The sequence below is a fragment of the Uloborus diversus genome, chromosome 3 (assembly GCF_026930045.1).
Source record: "Uloborus diversus isolate 005 chromosome 3, Udiv.v.3.1, whole genome shotgun sequence".
Classification (NCBI taxonomy): domain Eukaryota; kingdom Metazoa; phylum Arthropoda; class Arachnida; order Araneae; family Uloboridae; genus Uloborus; species Uloborus diversus.
In genome coordinates, this window is record NC_072733.1 from 73,481,878 (window position 1) to 73,501,868 (window position 19,991).

At 32.8% G+C, this 19,991-nt stretch overlaps 1 protein-coding gene across 1 annotated transcript in view; it reads left to right on the top strand.

Moving 5' to 3' along the window:
• Window positions 1-19,991, top strand: part of LOC129218457 (uncharacterized) — a 95,367-nt gene that overhangs the window by 65,890 nt on the left and 9,486 nt on the right. Inside the window, exon 3 of the mRNA XM_054852733.1 lies at window positions 17,569-17,746. Within this exon, the coding sequence (XP_054708708.1) occupies window positions 17,569-17,746 (178 nt within the window). The remainder of the gene's footprint in view (window positions 1-17,568; window positions 17,747-19,991) is intronic.

Below are 19,991 nucleotides of genomic sequence, written 5' to 3' on the forward strand. Positions count from 1 at the left end.
CAGAAAATTCCCCTAATCTTTATCTTTGAATCCTTTTCTTTTTGAAAAAATATTTATTTATTTATCTAAGTACTATATGCAGATGAGAAGGCTACGATAGCATTTCTCAAGGGGTTGTTATGGTGAAAGTTCTTTCAAATTGAGCATAACAACGGCAAAGTCGCGGACGGCTACGGATAAGGATTTCCTGAATTTGAAAAATTAAAGATTTTTCTCTGATCTTTGTATGCAAGGGTGCTCACCCTGCTCCAAGCTCAAAGGCAAAAATCACTCCTTCCCCCACTCTCAATGTTTGTAAACTATCTTGCGTTGAAATTTTGCAATAAAACTAAACCTAGCACTTTTAGAGTCTCAGATTCCCAGTTACTAAATTCGGCAAAATACATGAGGTATTACATGCACTATATGACCAAAAGTATTGGGACACTTTCAAAAATTCACAATTTTACGGATTTCTCAAAAAATAAAAGACCAACTGCTCTCTGCTCTGTAATTTTTTTCTCGTGAAAAGTATACTCCAGACGTCAAATCCAATAACAATTAAGTCTGCTATTCATTTAGGGGACCAGCAACAAATAATCTGTTCTTATCATGAATCACTCTATAACGATGGCAGGAAAGTGTTGCCAGTTTGCTAACAATTCCTTACCATTCATCGCCTATCCTAGAATTATAGAAATTCGGCTCATTAGATTGCTGATAACTTTTTAAAATTTAAAGAAATTGCGGTGGAATTTTTTTCATGGATTGTAGGATGTATCTGAGCTTTGAATTATGAACGTTATAAATTGCTATCTTTCGTGTCTGCGCAGTGAAAAATTAATAGCTTTAACTGTTCATATTTCAACAAATTTTCAATATTTTAACTTCAAATTTTATTATTATGTTTCTCTAAAATGCTGTCAAATATTTTAAAAGTTTAGTAACGTTTGACGAAATACTCTGCGTAATATAAGGCGAAAACCTTCAAAAAAATTTTGCATTTTTGAAAGAAATGCTTATATTTCCATGGGTATAAGAGATACTTTCACAAAAATATAAAAATAAGTTTTTGATAGATTTTTAACTCATTTCTGAAAATTATAGCTTATTCCCAGCAATTTGCAATGAAAAATTATCAAAAAACTTTTTTACTCAATTTGTTGTCGGTCCCCTAAATGAATAGCAGACTTATTTTTTATTGGAAAATGACAACTAGAGTATACATTTTATGCGAAACAAATTATAGAGCAATTGGACTATTATTTCTCGAGAAATCCCTAAACATGTGAATTTTTGAAAGTGTCCCAATGCTTTTGGTCATATGGTGTATATAGTGCTTCTACTTCAACACATTGAGTTTTTATTAAAATTTTCTAATAAGTCTTGTGAGTGTCTGATCCTCGTTAGTTGTCATAATAAATATTAAGGGTTGTACTTTTTCTCAGGAGGCACGAAAATATTACCTACATGTATATCTGCCTGAAAAAAAAAAAAAAAAATCTCGAAATACTTAGATGAAAAAAAATCTCAACGCCTCGCTCTGCCAGATTTTAAAGTTTTTATCGCTCTGCCTCGTTTTCATGCATCTTGCATTTAATGAATCAATAATAAAAAATAAAAAAAGGGCAAGAAACAGATTTGCAGGAAATACATAAAGTTGAAACAAAAATGAAAATGAACAGCTTACATTTAGGAAAGCAATTATAGGTACAAGTAAGGGTTCACAATTAAAAAAAAAAAAACAAGACAAACTTTTTCTTTTAAGTTCTGTGTTACGCACTTCTGTGCCGAAAAATTATCGTATCCTGTCTTCAGTCACAGAATAAAATGAATGTTCTAATCCAATGATTATCAAGTAATTTTCATTCGTATAGAACAAAAATCTTTTTTGAGATCCCACATTTTCCATTCTATTGACTCCTAGTAATATGTAAATACAGCGAGAGAAAGGATTTAGCTTCTTGTTTATGAGAGGGAACCATTTCTATATTTAATTAACATGATCTTTATCGTAAGCATACTATTTACTCAGAAATACTCCCTATTTTCCCAAGCACTCTGTTTGAGGGCTATGCCTTTTAATTTTCTCGAAAATAAAAATTTTCAAAATGCACTTTTAGACGATCTCTGGTAGTATTTGGAAGTAAGTAAGAGGTCCTGTGATCTTCCACCAGCAAATTTTTGAACCTGAAACGCCAAAAACACAATTTCAGGTTCTTCAATTCTGTTAGGAAACGGGGAGTTCGGAAGCTTTCCCCGGAATTTTTCGAAATAGTCTAAAAACGCAGTCTTAGTGTGATGTTGGGGGGGAGGCAAAATTTTTAAAGTGTTATAAACATGATTGTAGGCCATCTTTAATAACGTTGGGGACATGCAGGTTTTTGAAATCCAAAAATGCAATTTTAGACGACTTTTTTTTTTATGGTCAAAGAAGGACTTTTCACAAACTCCCTTCCCGAAATTTTTTGAAATTAAAGCCATAAAAACGAAATTTAAGACGATCTTTAATGATGTTTTTTTAAGGGAGGGGGGGGGGTGCTTATGTGACCTGAAAACCTTTATGCCTGTAATTAATTTTTTCTACATTGTATTAAAATGCTGATCTAGCTTCTGAGAATGAAAATAGAAAACAGTGAAAACTTGTAACCCCCATTCTATATTGTTCACATTTTAGTTAGCTTTGTCGGCAACATAAGGCTGAAAACGTCATTAAAACTAATACATACAATGCTTAGTAATTCTACCACGGTGTGTTTTTTACATTAACTGAATTATATTAAATTGCTAATATATTTTTCATGATTTTCTATGTGTTTAATGAGTATGTTGGTGTACGGAATGTTTTCCGCAATTGAATTTTCCACCTCCCAAACCTTCTAAAGAAATTTGACGAGTCTGGCTCTTAAAGACACAAATAATTTTCAAAAATGTTTGTTGAGCTGTGGAAAGCACTTTATGTGTGTACCATTTGTAGTAACATAAAACACATGTAAAACGATGCAAAATACCCAGTATCTGGAATACGATTTAATCTATATATAAAAATATTTTTCTACTGGAAGGGGAAAATGTCAACTTTTCGCATTCGACAGCATTGTAACAATGTTCATTATATTGTAAATAAACAATTTGACTCAGAAATATTCCTTTCAAATCTATTTCTTTTCAAACCACAAATTTGAAAAAAAGCAGATGTTGCGAATTTAACAGCTAATAGCACGCATCTACATGGATTCACTTTCAAAAGCACTTGATTCTTCACGAAAGCCTTAGGAAAAGAGGAAAGAAGAAAGGACGTCCAGCGGAGGTCATTGAGGGGAACTAATGAGAGGGTAATAAATCTTACACCCCATTAGCACTTACCCCTCAAAAAGGGGAGGTTTCTAATAAAGGGCGGGGCGAATGCAAAAAGTGAACGTATTTTGAAATTTTTTTCAATAGTTAGAACATGATATAAGTTTAAAAAATGGTCGCATTATTTCAAACAAGATCTCAAAAGAGAGCTGGAAATATTTTGCGTGTCAGGGCGTTCTTAAAATTTCGATAGCACGAGTTGCAGATGTTTTACAGAGCGAAATGTCCAACAGTACCTCGTTTTCGAAGAAATTCATTTTTTCTCGAATTTTAAAAAATCGGAGAATGGACACATCAAAAAAGTAAAAACTAAAAGAAACAGACATGGTCTTGAAAAATACTCAGAAAAAAAACCGGAGCCGAAAACTTCACAGGAATTTGTAAAACAAGCTCCAACTTTCTCCGTAGGTTAACATTAGATCCGAATCTTTCAGACTCTCAGTGAAGAGCACCCTTAACCCTTCCTTATACCTTCCTTTTTGCGCGGTCTCTCCATTCTTTAAATTCTTTAAACCCTTTCCACATTAATTTCTCTAATCAAACATCTAAACTGTCGGTATCTAGTTATTAGACACGAATTATGATTCGCACTACACACTTTAATCGCTTTACAATGGATAATAATCTTATCCCAACTACTATTATACTAACCTACTTCAACAACTTAAATCATCACTCTTCATCTACTGCCCCTTATGCGCGCGCGCGCGTCAACTCAATTGAGCCGTCTGTTGACCCATCCTCGGCAATTTGAGCCCATCTGATTGCTCGCTCATCTGGAGAAAATAGTAATTTCTGCTCGTTTCGATCAATCTACCCTTTCAGATATGCTTTTCTGTGAGTATGCTCGGTTCGAAGTGAAAATCCAAAAAGAGCCCTTAGGGCAGGAAGTATGGAGGTAGGTGACAGGAAGTCTACAGGCAGGAGGCATTTAATTGAAAGAGCCTTGGGAACGGAACTTCTTTCCCTGGAGTGGCCTGGGGCAGTGACAGCTACAATTGTTCTATGTCTACCTGCAGGCGGAATGGACAGCAAAAATGCAGTCTTCCTAAATGCAACTGATCCGCGACTATAAACAGAAGTTTTATTTACCCGTTATTTATCTATATATGCAAAAACAATTGCTAACATTAACATTCTTTGTGTGTGTGCATATATATAGGCTTCGCTATGGGGGCAGTTGCATCACCAAACACGGGGAGGCGGAGGGCTTGCGTTGGGAGACACCATCTTGATTTTTATTCATTTCATAAAAAAAACCTCTTAATCTTTTTCGCAATGTCTTTCAAAATAATTTAAAATTTGAAAATAAGATTCTCTCGTTTCTTTCTTCCTTTTTGAATGCTCCACGGCTGACTTCCCCCCCCCCCTTATCGTGTACTGTTTTTTTAGTTTTAATAATCTTGCGTTACACTTCGTCATTTCAATTCTCATTCTTTTCAATTTCCTTCACTTCGTTGTTTCAAGCTAAATTTTTAAACAACTTTATGCAATGTTAAATTGAATTCGGAATATAAAATTGTGCTGTGCCGTTTTCATTCGAGTCATTTCCCTTCTCTCCAGATTTTCAAACCACCATCACCAAGCTGATTCATGAAGAATTGAGATGTATTATTTCGATTTTAAAACTTTGTCATACGTACAAATATTTCACAATGCATCAACATGCAGTTATCTTTAAATTCGCTTTCGTATGACTTATCAAAGAATAGATATTAACTGAATACTGCGAAAAATGATATAATGAGTAGGAAAAGGAGAAGTTTATTCTTTTGTTTTCAAATGAATATGGGAAGTTAGCCGTCATACGCTTGAATCAGACGATGACTTTTTGTCTTTAAGCGAAATCCAAATAACTAAAGAAATGAAATAAAAGATGTATTGTCATTCGAAAATGGGTTTGTAATCTGTATGGAGAAATGACGGAACTTTTTTTTTTTGTTACGAAATTGTTGGAAAATTCAAATTATTGGTTGTTTGGTTAATTCTAGAATTTGAAGTTTTTAGGCCCAATTTTGTAAACTCAATGTCCCAGATTTTTCACAACAAGCTTCTCAGATATTGTAGCCTTTATTTAAAACCAAACTGGTCGCTTAGTCTAACGCAGACCAAGCAATAATTATTTGACTCTTAATGGAATATACTGGCTGGTGTAGACTACAACTTAACTAAAAATTGAATAAATACCTTTGTGCTTAAAAAATAAAAGAATAATAAAAAACCTATTATTGCACAAATTGGTGGAATGGCACAATGCACGCGTTTCGGCGTTACAAGGAACGTCTTTTTCAATGCAAATGTAGCTGTTCATGATCCGATTTTGCTTGAAACATGAAAAACATCAAAGCCTGATGGTCGTAAAAGCGAATGAAGCATAAATTAACAGGTAACTTTGAATGTTTAATTAAAATATTTGTTTGAGCTTAACAAACAACAAACTCAAAAGACGTAAAAAAATTCCTTTAGTTAAAATAATTTTCTCGACAATGATATTGCATCGAAATAACACTATGGAAGTAACGGGTGAAAAGGCAATTATCGTCTGTATAATTTCAGAAGTAATTTTTTTTTTTTGTAGTTCTCATATTTTGCTAAATTTAATTTTAGTAAGCTTTTTCCTGTCAGTTCTACATTTATCTTCAAATGCATGGCTAAGTTTCTTCATTTAAAGCCTCTAAGATAATTATAATATTTTTTATTTTTTTAGTTACAATAGAAGATTCTTTACGCGCTTCACTGCACTTTTGAAATGCGTCTCCCCTCTACAACTGCCACTTGTTGACCGCTTTGCGCTATTATTTCGTTCTTTTGTTTTGTTTTCTACGAAGTTTTGCCTCTTCTTCAAACGAACTGCATTTTTTGTCTCTTCAATCGTAACTGAATTATCGCACTAGCGTTCGGAATTCTTTTGCTTTTGTTTATTTTGAAACTAGTCTCTGGTAATAGGTTTTCAAATATTTACTCACTTGCTGTATTTTTATTTCACATGCTAACGAAAATCACTTATACCGATTGATTTTCAAAAAGTAAAAATTGAAAATGCTTGTTGGCAAGACGTGTAAACAAGGTGAAGATGCCCGAACTATTTCAATCCGAGCTTGGTGGTTCAAAATGTTTACCTCCCCCCCCCCCACTGCAGAATTCTGCGATATCACATTTCTCATCTTCGGAGCTACATGATGGCTTCTTTCTAAAGCTTTTGGGGTTAAATGCCAAAGTATCAGTGTATTTTTACCATTACTACCTAGGGGTTTTTATTGCAAAAGATTTCTTTTTACACGGGAAAAAAGTTTAGTCATTTTCTGGTTTTTAAAGTTAAAGTTCATTATTAATATTCTGCTTCGAACGGTGGTCTTCAAAATACGATCCCATGTCAATTCATCTGTCCAGTTAATTTTATATTGGTACGAGAAGTTTTGTTGAACTTTTAAGAGCAGTACTTCTCTGTGTGTGTGTGTGCTTTCGTGTTAACGTAATGAAAGAATTTTAAGTAAAGAGAAAAAAAATAAAGGAACTTTTCTCTCTTTTAAAACAATAATACACATACACCAATTGAACTGGGCCAAATGAACCTGAGTTACCAGTTGCTTTCGGTTATAACGATCTGCGGCACTGTTCACTTGTCCCAACTGAACTTCTATTTAACTAGTGTTATTTTAAATGCTTATTATAACCTTCTGAGGAAGTATAAGTCCGCTAATAGTGAAAACAAAATGCACTTTCCACAGATTTTTTATCTAGTTTTTCTAAGGTAATTCCGAACATTTGACTTGGGGAAACCAGCATTGCTTCTGTCTCGCATTCCACTCCTTCACCCTACTTGCAGTATCTAAAGGTCAACACTACCACCAGATAAGGACGAACTTCTTTCCACGTCCTCCCCCAAAGTTTCTGAGAATTCCACTGGTGGCTGGTACACGCGCTCAGGCCCCTCTTTTTTAACAGCGACTAAAAAGTCCGACCAACTTTGGAACAGGTCCTTTGTCGAGAGCAACTGTTAACGCTAGAACGGAATGTATAATTCGATAATTAATGTGTTTATAATAATTAACCTTTAATTTACTGAAATAGAGTATAAAACAGCACCCAACGGTGTAATCAAAAACAGGGAGCGTTAATATTTTCAGTTTTTTTTTTTTTTTTTTTTAAATTCATCAAAAAAACCTCATAATTAACTCTAGAAAAAAGCACGAGTTTAGAAAAGTAAGAGACCTTAAAAGGTTAAAACGACACATGAAAATAATTTCAAAAATGAGGAACACTTTAAATATCATTATGTATGAAACAATATATTATCAGATGTTTTGACAGTAAATAAAATGAAGATTTGACTTAAATTAACTCCTTATAATTTGCATGTGTTTCAAAATCAGGTACATATAGGAGTTAATTTTAATTCATGCCCTCACGCGTTGTCTCTGGAAAAAAAATCGATCATTTAGAAAATGATAAACATGTGGCACTCCGAACTGCATGCCGTGATTTTTAAAATTTATTATTATTATTATTATTATTTGTTGAAATCTACAACAAAATCTTTCCCAAAAATAAGACTTCCCTTCAGCCCAACTAGAAATTAATCTGATCCTGATTGGAAAGAGTCACTTTAAAGTGAAACTTATTTAACTGAAATTATTAGCAATCAAATAGAGTAGCATTAAAAAAAACAAAGATTCTCGTACATTACTGAACTTTAATGTCCCCAAGTCTTAAAGAAAACGATGGACTCTTAACATATAATGGCATTATTTCCCCTTGAACAAAAGTCATTTTTTGGCACTTGCTTTCGTTTATTTTTTCTACAATTGTAACTGAAAGTTTGACACTTGTCACTATGCCTATGAGTTATTCAATTAGAGTTATTCAATTAAATAATGGAAATAACTAGGCGTTGTTCTCATCTCCAGAGGAATCCCCACAAACAATTAAAATGAATTTCTTTCAAACACAAGATATTTTTTTAAACGCTGCAGGAAAGAAAAACTAAGACTACCTTGTCAAAAATATGGATGTTTAAGTGTACGGTACGAAAATGAAATGCCTAACTTGCGAATCTTTTGAATTATTCATATCTTCGTAGGGTGTTTCGTATCAAGAATTGTTTGCACAGGGCTGGTTGCGAAAATGTATTACTTTCCCTTGTATACTAAAAATCAAAAGAGAACACGCCTCTGTTTTCTCTTTCCATTGACCCAGATGCTGGCTTACAATATTACTCTGTATTCTTTATTCATGTCTTTTATAACGATACTTTTCTGGTAGAATAGATATGTTTGTTAAATGTTGCTTATTTACGTCATTAGACGAAAAACTCTTTTTCAATTAAAAAAAAAAAAAACTATTTTGCCTTTGAAGTTTGCCAAATCAAATACACAACAGGAGTCGCATTATCTGAAATTAAGGGAAATATTTAAGAGTAATAGCCCACTTTTTTCAAACGAGTTCAACATGTTTGGAAAATGACGACAAATATTTAACCCTCAACTGGTGAAGTATCTTACATCCCAGAAGAATTGCACTTGTGCATTCAAACGTTTTACCAGGGTTGGTAGAGATTGAGTTTTCAATACAGATCTTGGGTTCTTGAGATTTTGTGTGAAATTCTTGGATTTTGGGCTGTATTATTGAAAATGATACATTGATTGAATACTTTTAGGATAAAATATATTTTCACTAAAATATAGTTTTTTGGCAAAGTAACCAAAATTGGAGTTTTTTTCCCATGCACTTGCTGTAACTATTTTAAAAGATTGGGCTCGGAAGAATAAAAATATACATATATCTGAATTAAATTTCTCTTTATTCAGGGTGTTCCGTTATAACCTGCAAAAGACATCTACTTTCTCAACCGTTAATCCTAGATGCATACTTCTAATTGCAAAAATGTTCAAAATCAGATGCGGAGTTAAGATATTGAAGTTTGAAGCAAAAATAAAAATGAATCAAAAGATACAAAATTTAACTTTTTATTATACGGGCCCAAGGTCCCCTAACTTTTATTTAGGGAAATAATTTCCATTGAAAAACAATTCCAACTCAAAAAGTTTGAAATTAGTACGACCAATATCAACCGAAATATGAAACGCAGCGTTTTGTGACTTTCAACCATTTTAGACTCGCCGTCAATAACACACTTTGGGGTGAAGTATAGCGGTTAACAAGTGTTTAAAATTATATGTGTACATAGTGTGGTTTCTCAAATTGTTCGAGGTTTTGCAATGTGTTTTTGCGTATCACGGCATAACATTTGCATGAATTTTTGAATAGCAATGAAAAATATAAATACCTTGTTTGTTTTTTCTACTTTGACAAGCTGTCATTCTTCTGAAAGGGCGATAAGTTCCAATCTTATCTTCTGTATGGTCCCTTAAAACTTTGAACTGGAATATCTCCTTGAGTTTTGGTAACACAAATGTAGTGTCAATAAGTTTTCAATGGAATTTATTTCTCTAAATATAAGTTAGGGGACCTAGGGCTCATATACAAAGTTAGATTTTGTATTTTTTTTAGTCATTATTATTTTTACTTCAAAATTTTCAATGTCTTAACTCTACATCTGATTTTGAACATTTTTGCAGTTGGAAGTATGCATCTAGGACTAACGGTTGCGTAAATAGAGGTCTTTTGCAGATTAAAACGAAACACCCCGTATAGTACGCGTTTCCAGTCTATCTGTTTTGCACTGTCTGTACATTTGTATCAAGATTTTTTTTAACACCCTTTTAAAGAAAATCGTTTCAAAGAAATAATTGTTCAGAGATACGTTTCATTATTGGTTATCATATTTCCCTTTTGCGATTAATAAGCGACCAGTACATTGCCGTGGGCAGATAAACGGCAGTATCTGAAGAAGTGAGTTTTCTAGATATTTGAAGAAATGCGTTTTTGGTTTCAATGCTAACAATAGGGAAATATTGTAGTTAGACGTTTTTCTTCGCTCTTTTTTTCCCCAGTGGTAAATAAATAAGCAAGCTTGTAAAAAAAAAATTTTTTTTTTGCAGTTACTGCCCTTCATATTCCCACGGCAGTACAATAGTAGCAGTCACAAAGAAGTGAATTAATTTAAGAATTGTTTTTTGTCTAGATCTTGGGAGTCTTATGAGCTCAATCTAGGGTTTTGCGAAAAATCACGATGGCATGGCAGCCTGTTTGTGTTGGCTGTATATGTATGGGACTGTCTTCAGCTGTAAATAAATAATGCAAATACTGTTGGGATTTTTCCCACTTCAATGTGTTGAATTCCACAGTGTTCACAAGAAAGAATATATTGGGATTACATGCTCCCCACCTCATCACCTTTATAACAAAATCATAGTACTAGTTGAGGGTTTAAGAGTAATTGCAGTTTCTTTGAATTGCATTGCATGTATTGCTTAAGAATATTATGTGTGGAAATGCAGACACATATAATTTTTTTATTAATATTTCTTCCTTAAACATTTTTAAGTTAATCATTTACTTTACTCACCCTACTACCAAAGAATAATATAACAGAAATATCTTTACTGTCACAACTTGATTGGGAAAATATTATGACTGTTTAATGTTGAAAATCTTGAAAGACCGATGACAAGAGGTTTTCCTTTCATCTCTGAAATTCTTTCTAAGTGACTGTGAACATGATCTGACTGAAGACTTTGACATGGACTTGTATTTACTGCACCGGTGGTGATCGATGACCATGTTTTCTCAAGTGACTTTGTGATTTCATCTGTAAAAAGTCATTCTTCCTTTTCGCTAAACTTTCCGCTACGGCATATGAGTCATATCCATCGGAAAGTGAATCTTCGCTCATTAGGGAATGAAGCGAGGAAAAGTGGGATGTTAATCCTCTCATCGTCTGATCGCCATGGCTAAAACGATCACTTTCCGTTCTGGTTCCCGAATTTTACGTTTTTTTGTTAGGGTGGATGTCGGGTATTCTTTAAACATTAATTGAATATCAAAAATTATATTGCTAATAATCAGAGACTGATAAAAACTAAAATCTTAGGAGCCAGGAAAAATATTTAGGCGCGACACAAATTATTTCTCAGAAAAAAATTAGGGTAACAAGGCTTCTGAAAGATTTTTGTTCTGAAAGCACTCTAGTAGCCAAGTTGTTATTTTAAGTTGCTCGGTCGACTTGGCATCCCGGGATTTATTGTGCCCTGCTTATAACCTGAAATCAGTGCTTCAAATATAAATTACGTGCAATATTTTAAAGATTTAGTTGAAAATTTCAGCTGGGGGGACTTTTTTTCTAAAATTAAATTGAAAAAATGTTTAACCCTTTAAGGGCCGTTTTGGGACCCCTGTATCCCACTAAATTCAAAATTTATTTTATTAATGAATCGAATACATATACTTTATATTTTTTCTTCGTGTTAAGACATCAGAATTATTAACAAATAATAACAACAGAAATAAATAAAATCAGTTAAAAAAACTTTTTAACCATCTCAAACTTCCGTTCTGTACTTTCAATGTCAAATGATATCCATTCAATGGAACGGAAACTGAACACTGCGTACCAAATAGTACTCTGTGTGATAATAAACTCCTTTATATGTATATATATATAGATAAACTCCTTTATATGTATATATAGAAAACTTTGAACGCGCAGCTTTTTATGTTTTTCTTATTAAGATATACAAGCTCCATTACACAATTTATTATTTATAAGGTAATGTGTTTTCTAAATTAAAGAAAACTGAAAAAGAGTCCGAATTTGCTTCTCAAATTTACATTGCTGCAAGCGTTGTTGAGCAAGTAAATTACTTTATTGTGCAGTTATTTGTTTCCTGCTTAAACCAATCTTTCCGGATATCATGAGTGTTAAAACGCATTTGGCGCAATTTAATTATCAGAACCAGGATTCAAATTGTTTGACATAAAGAAAAATCATTTGTGTTACTCTTTGAAAATTTATTTTTGGCACAATAACCTAAAATTTATTTTTCTAACACGCATCTGAAATGGTTTTGCCCAAAATGTCACTTTTCCATACCAGGGGAGTGGGGGCGATGAAAGAAGTAATATAATACGTCATCCTTCCTGCCGTATTTTTTATTGCTGAAACATACTGTTTTGATGTTTCTGTTCATATTGTTCAATGATCGTGTAGTCGAATATGTAGGAAATGCGAGAGGTTTTTTGAGTAGGGAATTGAAACATACACACGATTCGCGGTTTCCTGTAATTACGCAATTATAAAAAGACAAATTTCGTGATACATTATTCAATGATTCAGCAGTGTAAATTGTGATTCTACAGTATATTGCTTCAGAAGCAGAGAACAGAAGATGTCTTTTATACGAATCGCTTTGAAATGCTGTTACGCATAAGTACCTTGTTGCGAGCGGTTGAAAGTCTTTTATTTTGCAAGTGTTGGGAAGCGCTTCTTTTTTGAACTTGTAGGAAAAATCGTGATGATCGCGGTTCAGTGCTTCCCGTTTTTTCTTTGACTCAACTTTTTCCCTCCTTATAACAATGGTTTGCAAAAGCCTCACTCATAGGTTTTGCATGGGTTAGTATGACGTTATGTATTGTGTGTTGTAGCAAGTTTTCGTGTAATGTTTGTTGTTTCCAAAATGAGATTGCGGTTAGATTGAAAGGATTATTTAAAGACATTTTATTCGCGACTTTGAGTGTAGTAGTACATTTAACACAAGTAATATGTTCTCATTCTTAACTCCTGCCTTGAAACTTTTTTTTTGTAGCTAATACTCAGATTCTGTTGTCTCAATAACATTAAAAAAAGTTAAATTATAAAATAGTTAAAATAAGAAGTAACAGCGTTTAATTGCACAAAAAATGCACATTGCTGCGGGCACATGTTTCGGGGTTGCAATGAACCACTTTTTAGTGCAAAATAAGTGAGTTTATGGATGAAAAGACATCCGACAAATTCTTTGGTCGGCGTTTGTTGTGCATTTATTCAACTTTATAAATTATTTGTATTAGGTGATTTACTTCAACTGAGATCAGGATTAGGTATAAAAAATGTGAAATTAAATTTGTGGCAACTTTGTTCTAAAAGGATAAAATTGCAACGTTAAAATTTGATAAATTTGACCAAAATTACAGTTTAAGTAACGAGTAATGATATGGGCATAATTTACGATCATAAAATAATCGAAATATAGATTCTTTTGAATATATTCCATAGTTATGCGTTACTTTTGGGTATACCTTGCATTGAGACACTGATTGGAAATATGCTACCCATCTTTTTACATCGCGCTTGTCCGGAGACGATAAAAAACGCAATACATTCCGAAACGTCATACAGTCAAGGTCTCTAAAAATGACGATTTAACTAACATTCAAGTAACTGATTTGTGCGTCTGCAGTAAATTTATTCTTACAATTTTGATAAAATCAGCTAAAAAATTATCTTAATTATTATTTTTTTTAAATAAAAAGAGTTAAAAAAAATATTTTTGTTTTGTGAGAAATAAGAGTGCAAATAATTATCATTTAAAATGTAGCGCATTCAGAAATTCGAGTACAACCCTATTTTACTTAATGGCGAAAAGGGGGAGAAATTTTTTCCTAAGAAATACCCATTGAACTACCATATTCTTAATAGGTGAGTGCTCTCAAATTTAAAGCCAAGTTTTATTACGTTTACGTTTTTAGAAGAGCGCGCTATATTTGAATGAGAGTTATAATGAGGAAATGAATTATATGATTACCTATATATAATGTTCATTTTAAACGTTTCGAGGTTCGTACAAAATAAACTTTTGTAAATTCTCACTCTGTTTCGACAAGTTTGTGAAGCCCACGAAAATGAGTTCATTTTCTTAAATTTTTATTTTTTAACTTCTATGTAGAGGTATGAATAAACATTTGTTAATTACCGTACAATGCCATTGTTTACAAATTTTGTTACTATGCTGATGAATTATTAAATGACATTTTAAGAAATATAGCAGTAGTAAATATTGTTTTCGATAACGTCATTTCAAAACTCATCCGGCAGGGTGAGAAATCAAAATAAATAAATAAATAAAATGTGGAAATATAATTTTGTTATTGCAAAATATTCTAGTGTGTAAAAAATGGCTACAGTAAATATTGTTTTCATTAGCGTCATTTTAAGGTCCTCCGGCATGGTGAGATATTAAAATAAATTAATAAAACGGAAATTTATTATTATTAATGGCAAAATATTCTAATGATGAATAAAAACGAGAAGATTTCAATCCTGGTATCTACCCACGAGTGTGACAGCTATCATAGCCGCACCCATTTTCCGAGCCGTTATTTTTTTTAACCTCAAGTTAAAAATTCCGTGGGTAATAAACATCAATGCAGAAGTAAAATTTCTATAGCCCAGAAACTATTTGAAAAAAAATCAAAATATTACTTTCTGCTAATTATTTAGTAATTTCACGTGGTAGTGTGTTTTAATATTTTCCCGTATAACTTTTTATGCATGTGTATTTTTATAGCTTAGTATTAGTATTAATTTTAATTATTGTGATTTTGCTTCATCAACTATTTTAATGGTTGTTGCATTGCTCATGTTTACAGTTTGTTGTAAAAACTTAATTCTACTAATCGTATATATACATAGTTTTTGAGAAATGAACGAAAAGAAAAGAGTCATACTACTTTAAAGGATGTATTTACAATCGTGCTACTGCATAAAGTCAACAGTTATGTTTTATCATCATGCTGGAAAAGTCGATGTTGAAAGTTAAATAATTTAATGTGAGTTCTAATACTGAATGTACGAAAAATTATTTAACGGCTGTTGTATACTGCATTCAGTGTTAAAATACGACCATTCTATTGTGTCATAGTTAGGTTTTATAACCAGAGATTCCTATTCTCACAAAAGTATTGCCGCACCTCCATCAATAAGCTTTGGACCGTAAGAACGATATCCGAAAAAAGGAAGAAAAAAGACCCTCTAAAACAAATTTCTTTCCCCTAAAAATTTCAATGGCACAGTCTGCGCAATGGCCCCCATCGTGGGCACTCTCGTTATATTAACAGCAATTAAAATCCTCTTGACAGGTGTAAAATTCCTTCCTAAACCCAGACAAGTTTCGTCTCATCGAAAGCAGCGAAATATTTTCACCTTTTTATTTTTGATTAATTAATTGCATGTTACGTTCTACCAATACTTCTTCATTGTAAAGAATATACAGTTGATGAAATCGGAGTTGGCAGACACACAATTCATCGCTTTTTGTTCTTCTTAATTTCACTGGTCCCTTATACATTCTTTCCTTTGCTTTACTTTTTATCATCACAACTAATTTGTAGCACTAGTCGTTATTTTAGTCGCGGCAGTGACCCTTCCAGCTACTCACGATCTTTCCGCTTCGTTGCATTGTTGGATTGCTGGACTACGCCCCTTTCCCCCAATCAAAACGCTCACAACGCCACCATTGTCTGGCCCACTGGCCCAAAGGGTTGCCACTATTTGATACAGAAAAGCACTGTTCGATTTTGTGATTGCTTCCTATTCAAATGTGTGTACAGCAGGCTGAAGCACTAGCTTAAAATCGGTTGCTTTCTTTGTTACATTTATCTATCATTCACTCATCAACTGAAAAACAATGAAATGCTCTCATTTCTTGATTTGTTTTTTACCTACATATGTATACATGTATATCATGGTAATTAAATTAAGCTACATCTAATAATAGACTGGAAAGTCTCGATGTATCTGTAGTACTGTTTTCAAATTTGAATCCTATTTACATAACAGGGATTAAGTGAAACCAATGTCGTAGGACAAAAACTGCATAAACGTGTTTGGGTTTTATTGGGAGTTTCCTTTTCTGTGTTTGGAAATAGTATGCAGTAAAAATTTAAAATATCTAACACAGATATAAATGTCTGACAAAACTGCTATTCATTTATGGAAATAACTAAACGGCCTTCCGAAAAAGTCACTTTTATTACTTAAATCCACCACTTCCCAAACGACCAAAAAGTTTCTGGTAAAGACATAAGTTAATGCTAACATATCCTTCATTAAAGGACCATGATTGTTTAATTCCCTTTCGTAACCATTTTTATTTTGGACTTAAAATTTTTCTTCGTTATTGCCACTTTTTCAGTTCATATTAATAGTCGTAATTTAGTTGTTTTAATAACAAAGGCTGTGTCTTATTGACAAAACCCTATCTTCAACTTCAGGTGTTTAAAACTATGGTGTTTTAAGAGATCTTTTCTACCTCCAGAGAAGGCTTGCTGTTGCTGTCTAGCTTGATATAAATTTAGGGCTTGATAGTTAAACTAGGAAAGGCAAAATAAATTTCATCACATTTTTATTGTCATTTGAAACGATCAATTTTTCAAGTTCAAAACTAAATTTACACATTAGCAGCTTACTGCTGGCAATTTTTTTTTTTTTTTTTTTTTTTTTTTACAAAATTGAAATTGATGACGTAATAACCAGTCTTTTCCTGAGACAAACATATTTTCGATTGAATAATATCATTCTGAAATTAATAAAAATCTCATCCTGATCAAGAGCTCTAATACTTGACTTTTCGTGGGATTTCTTTCGCCGTTAGTGTCTCATGAATGGTTTACAATTGTTTTAGACACGTAGTACTTATTCAGCTGTTTTTAACTGAATGGGTGAAAGAATAGAGGAGAGAAACTAGCAGAAAAAGTTTTGTTTTCGTTTTCGACATCAAAGACTGTGTCTGTTCGAAGTGTAAAGGCGGATATAAACCTTAAACGATGCAACTTGAGCACAGTTAAAAGTCAAATACTATTCTATGATTGCTTAAAAGCTTGTTCAGTCTTTTATTATGAGAAAATATGGGAATCTTTTTGAGATATGTAAATTTTCATCTTCAAGGAAAACAGGGAATTTCTCTTTGTATTCTGCTATTATTCCGATTATTCCGGTCACGAACGTTGAATTTATGAGAACTAGTGCAACCCCTTTGAATAGCATCCACCCCCCCCCCCCCAACTTTTGAAAATCATTTAAATTTCAACGGGCATACGTTGCAATTAGCTTATATTGTTTGCCAAATATAATAAACTTCTGTCGATATGCGTAAGTCTGTACGTCACTTTCGTAGTCGTGCGAGAATGCATCTCGTTTATAGTACAGTATTATATCTTTGAGGAGTCTCCTTCCTGTCGAGCTTATAATCTGAAAAAGGCATTCGAAGTGCAACTTAAAAAAAAAAAAAAAAAAAACCCCTGTTCTTGGTAATCTATTTTTTTCATAATTAAGAATAAATTTCTTTTTTTTTGCAGTGCACTATCAAGGTATATACAAAGGTGTTATGCGCCGATATGGAATATAAAACACTCTGCATATCTCAGCAAACGACAAGCAAAGATATCGTTCGCATGTTGTTATCGAAGTTTAAGATGAAACACCGAGATCCTAATCTCTTCTATCTTACTATGGAAGTCTGGATGCGGAAGACGGGTATGTATTTTTTTGCTTCCTGTACTTGAGATTCGTTTTTTTTTTTTTTTTTTTTTTTAATTTTATTCATGAAAATCAAAGAACCTTTTTTCATTTTTGTGGTTGTGGTTCGTTTTGTATGAAAATTGAATGATTTTTCTCCTAGCAAGTATTCTTGATCTAAATATTGTCGATTTAATAACCTTGATGATGAAACAGTTTCGCTCTAGGAGGAAGAGGGGGGATTTCTTCAATGAAAAAAAACAATGGGCATAAAATAATTAAGAAAAGATGATCATGAAGTTCGGGAACTCTCAATGCAGGACTTGATCCAGCTATTATCAATTGAATGGATGTAATAATATAAAAGAAAGCGAACACAGTTTTGTTTGCTTTTCGACAGTCTAGACGGTGTCTGCGTCTATGGGGATGGGGCTTCTTTACTATTAGAAAAAAAAAGTGGAAGCCAAAAAATGTTACTCTGGGTTTTCAATTGTTTGATCCGCATTCGGCCCTGATAGCTTTCGAATACCGCGATTGGGTAAATGACTAGTTGTTATGGGCATCCTAATCTGTAATGGGCAGGTTTGTCTTATACTATTGTCAATAACAAGCTTGTAATCGTTATTCCAGGAACACCATTAGAGTGGATTTTCAAAATAGCATCATTCAAGAACACTCTCACCATTTTTTTTAACATAATTTTTTATCTACTTTGTGACTATGTTAATGCATCTTAGTCGCCAATAGTGAATTTTCTTAACACATAAGTTTTTGAAAGCTCTCTTTCTTAAATACCTGACACTGCTGTTTTATCAAATCGTAGTTTTATGGATACGTACGCATTCTTTAGTTTTTTTTTCTCTATCATATAGGCTTATTTTTGCCTTTACGTTGCTTAAGATATTTTCAAACCTATGTGCACATTACTAGTCAATTGAAAGTAAGTATTTTAATTAAAGGGGGGGGGGAGCACATATGACATTAAGTTTTTGGCCTTTCTTACTCAAAATTATTACTTAGGATGGATGATGAAACATAACCTTAATTTAACAAACGATGAATAAAAAATGCAGCAGTAGAATAGTTCTATAAATTTTATTTATTTCCCTAGTTAGTTGTGCAGACGAATCTTTCAAAAGCGATTTGTCAGTTATCCATTTAATTTTAATGTATCTCGAATTCGTGAGAAAAAATGCTTTAAATTTGATTGTATCGTGAGAAAAATGTTTTATTGATAGTATTATTATTTTGTATATTTCCCGGGGATTAATTAAATTCAGCTTACATGACCATTACTAGTTTTTAGTATGATCATAACTAAGCGAGTGCTGGTCAAACCAGTGTCTGCCAATTTAGTTCGAAAAAATAAATATAAATCATGATCGAAAATTAATGAAATTTTCACAGCTATAGAAATGCAATTTTTAAGTTCTAACACAGTGAGAATGTTTTTTCCATGAACTGAAACTGCAATATCACAGTTCACCAACAATCCTAGTAAAAAAAAAAAAAAAACCCTTATCCATGCTCATAACTACTCATTTACCCTAGTTTCTAATAATTTGAAATGGTTTCGGTTTTTAAACTGCTTTCTTTCAAAACTCACTTTTAACCTTTTTTTTTATATATATATTCTTTTTAAATTTTGGTTTTGAAGTTTCGTTGATTTAACTTTATCTGGGGATGCAGCTTACGCGAAAAGATCGTCATCTATTGAACACCTGTGAAGCCTCTGGTCCATAATAATATGCGGATGATCCCCAAAAATAGCTGTTAGCGCGTGATGAGCATTTTCTTCGCATCACTAACTGCGACCTTGTCGGTGTCTTCCCACCTGACCTCGGCACTGATGTGCTTGCTAATCACACGGGAACTTAATGTCCACTTTCAAATACTATTCTCATATAAACTTTTGCTAAATGACAATTTAGTATGGGTTTTTGTTGTTGTAACAGTGTAAAAATTGCGTAAAGGGCAATAATACATCATAGCCTCACTCATTCATTATGTAAGAAATGCTTACAACTTTATCTTTTCTAACATTTCGGTCTAATTTTATACTATTGCATGGATTTTTTTTTATTGAAATTGGATATTATTCCTAAAAATAAAATTAAATTTTACTTTCATATTTATTGAAGTTTTGAATACATATAGTAAGTCAGGGGTCTGGCCAGAGCAAATTTGGGTCCGTTAACGGACCCTTCACAAAAATCCGATCAAGCAAAACGGACCTTTCACAAAAATCCAATCAACCAAAACG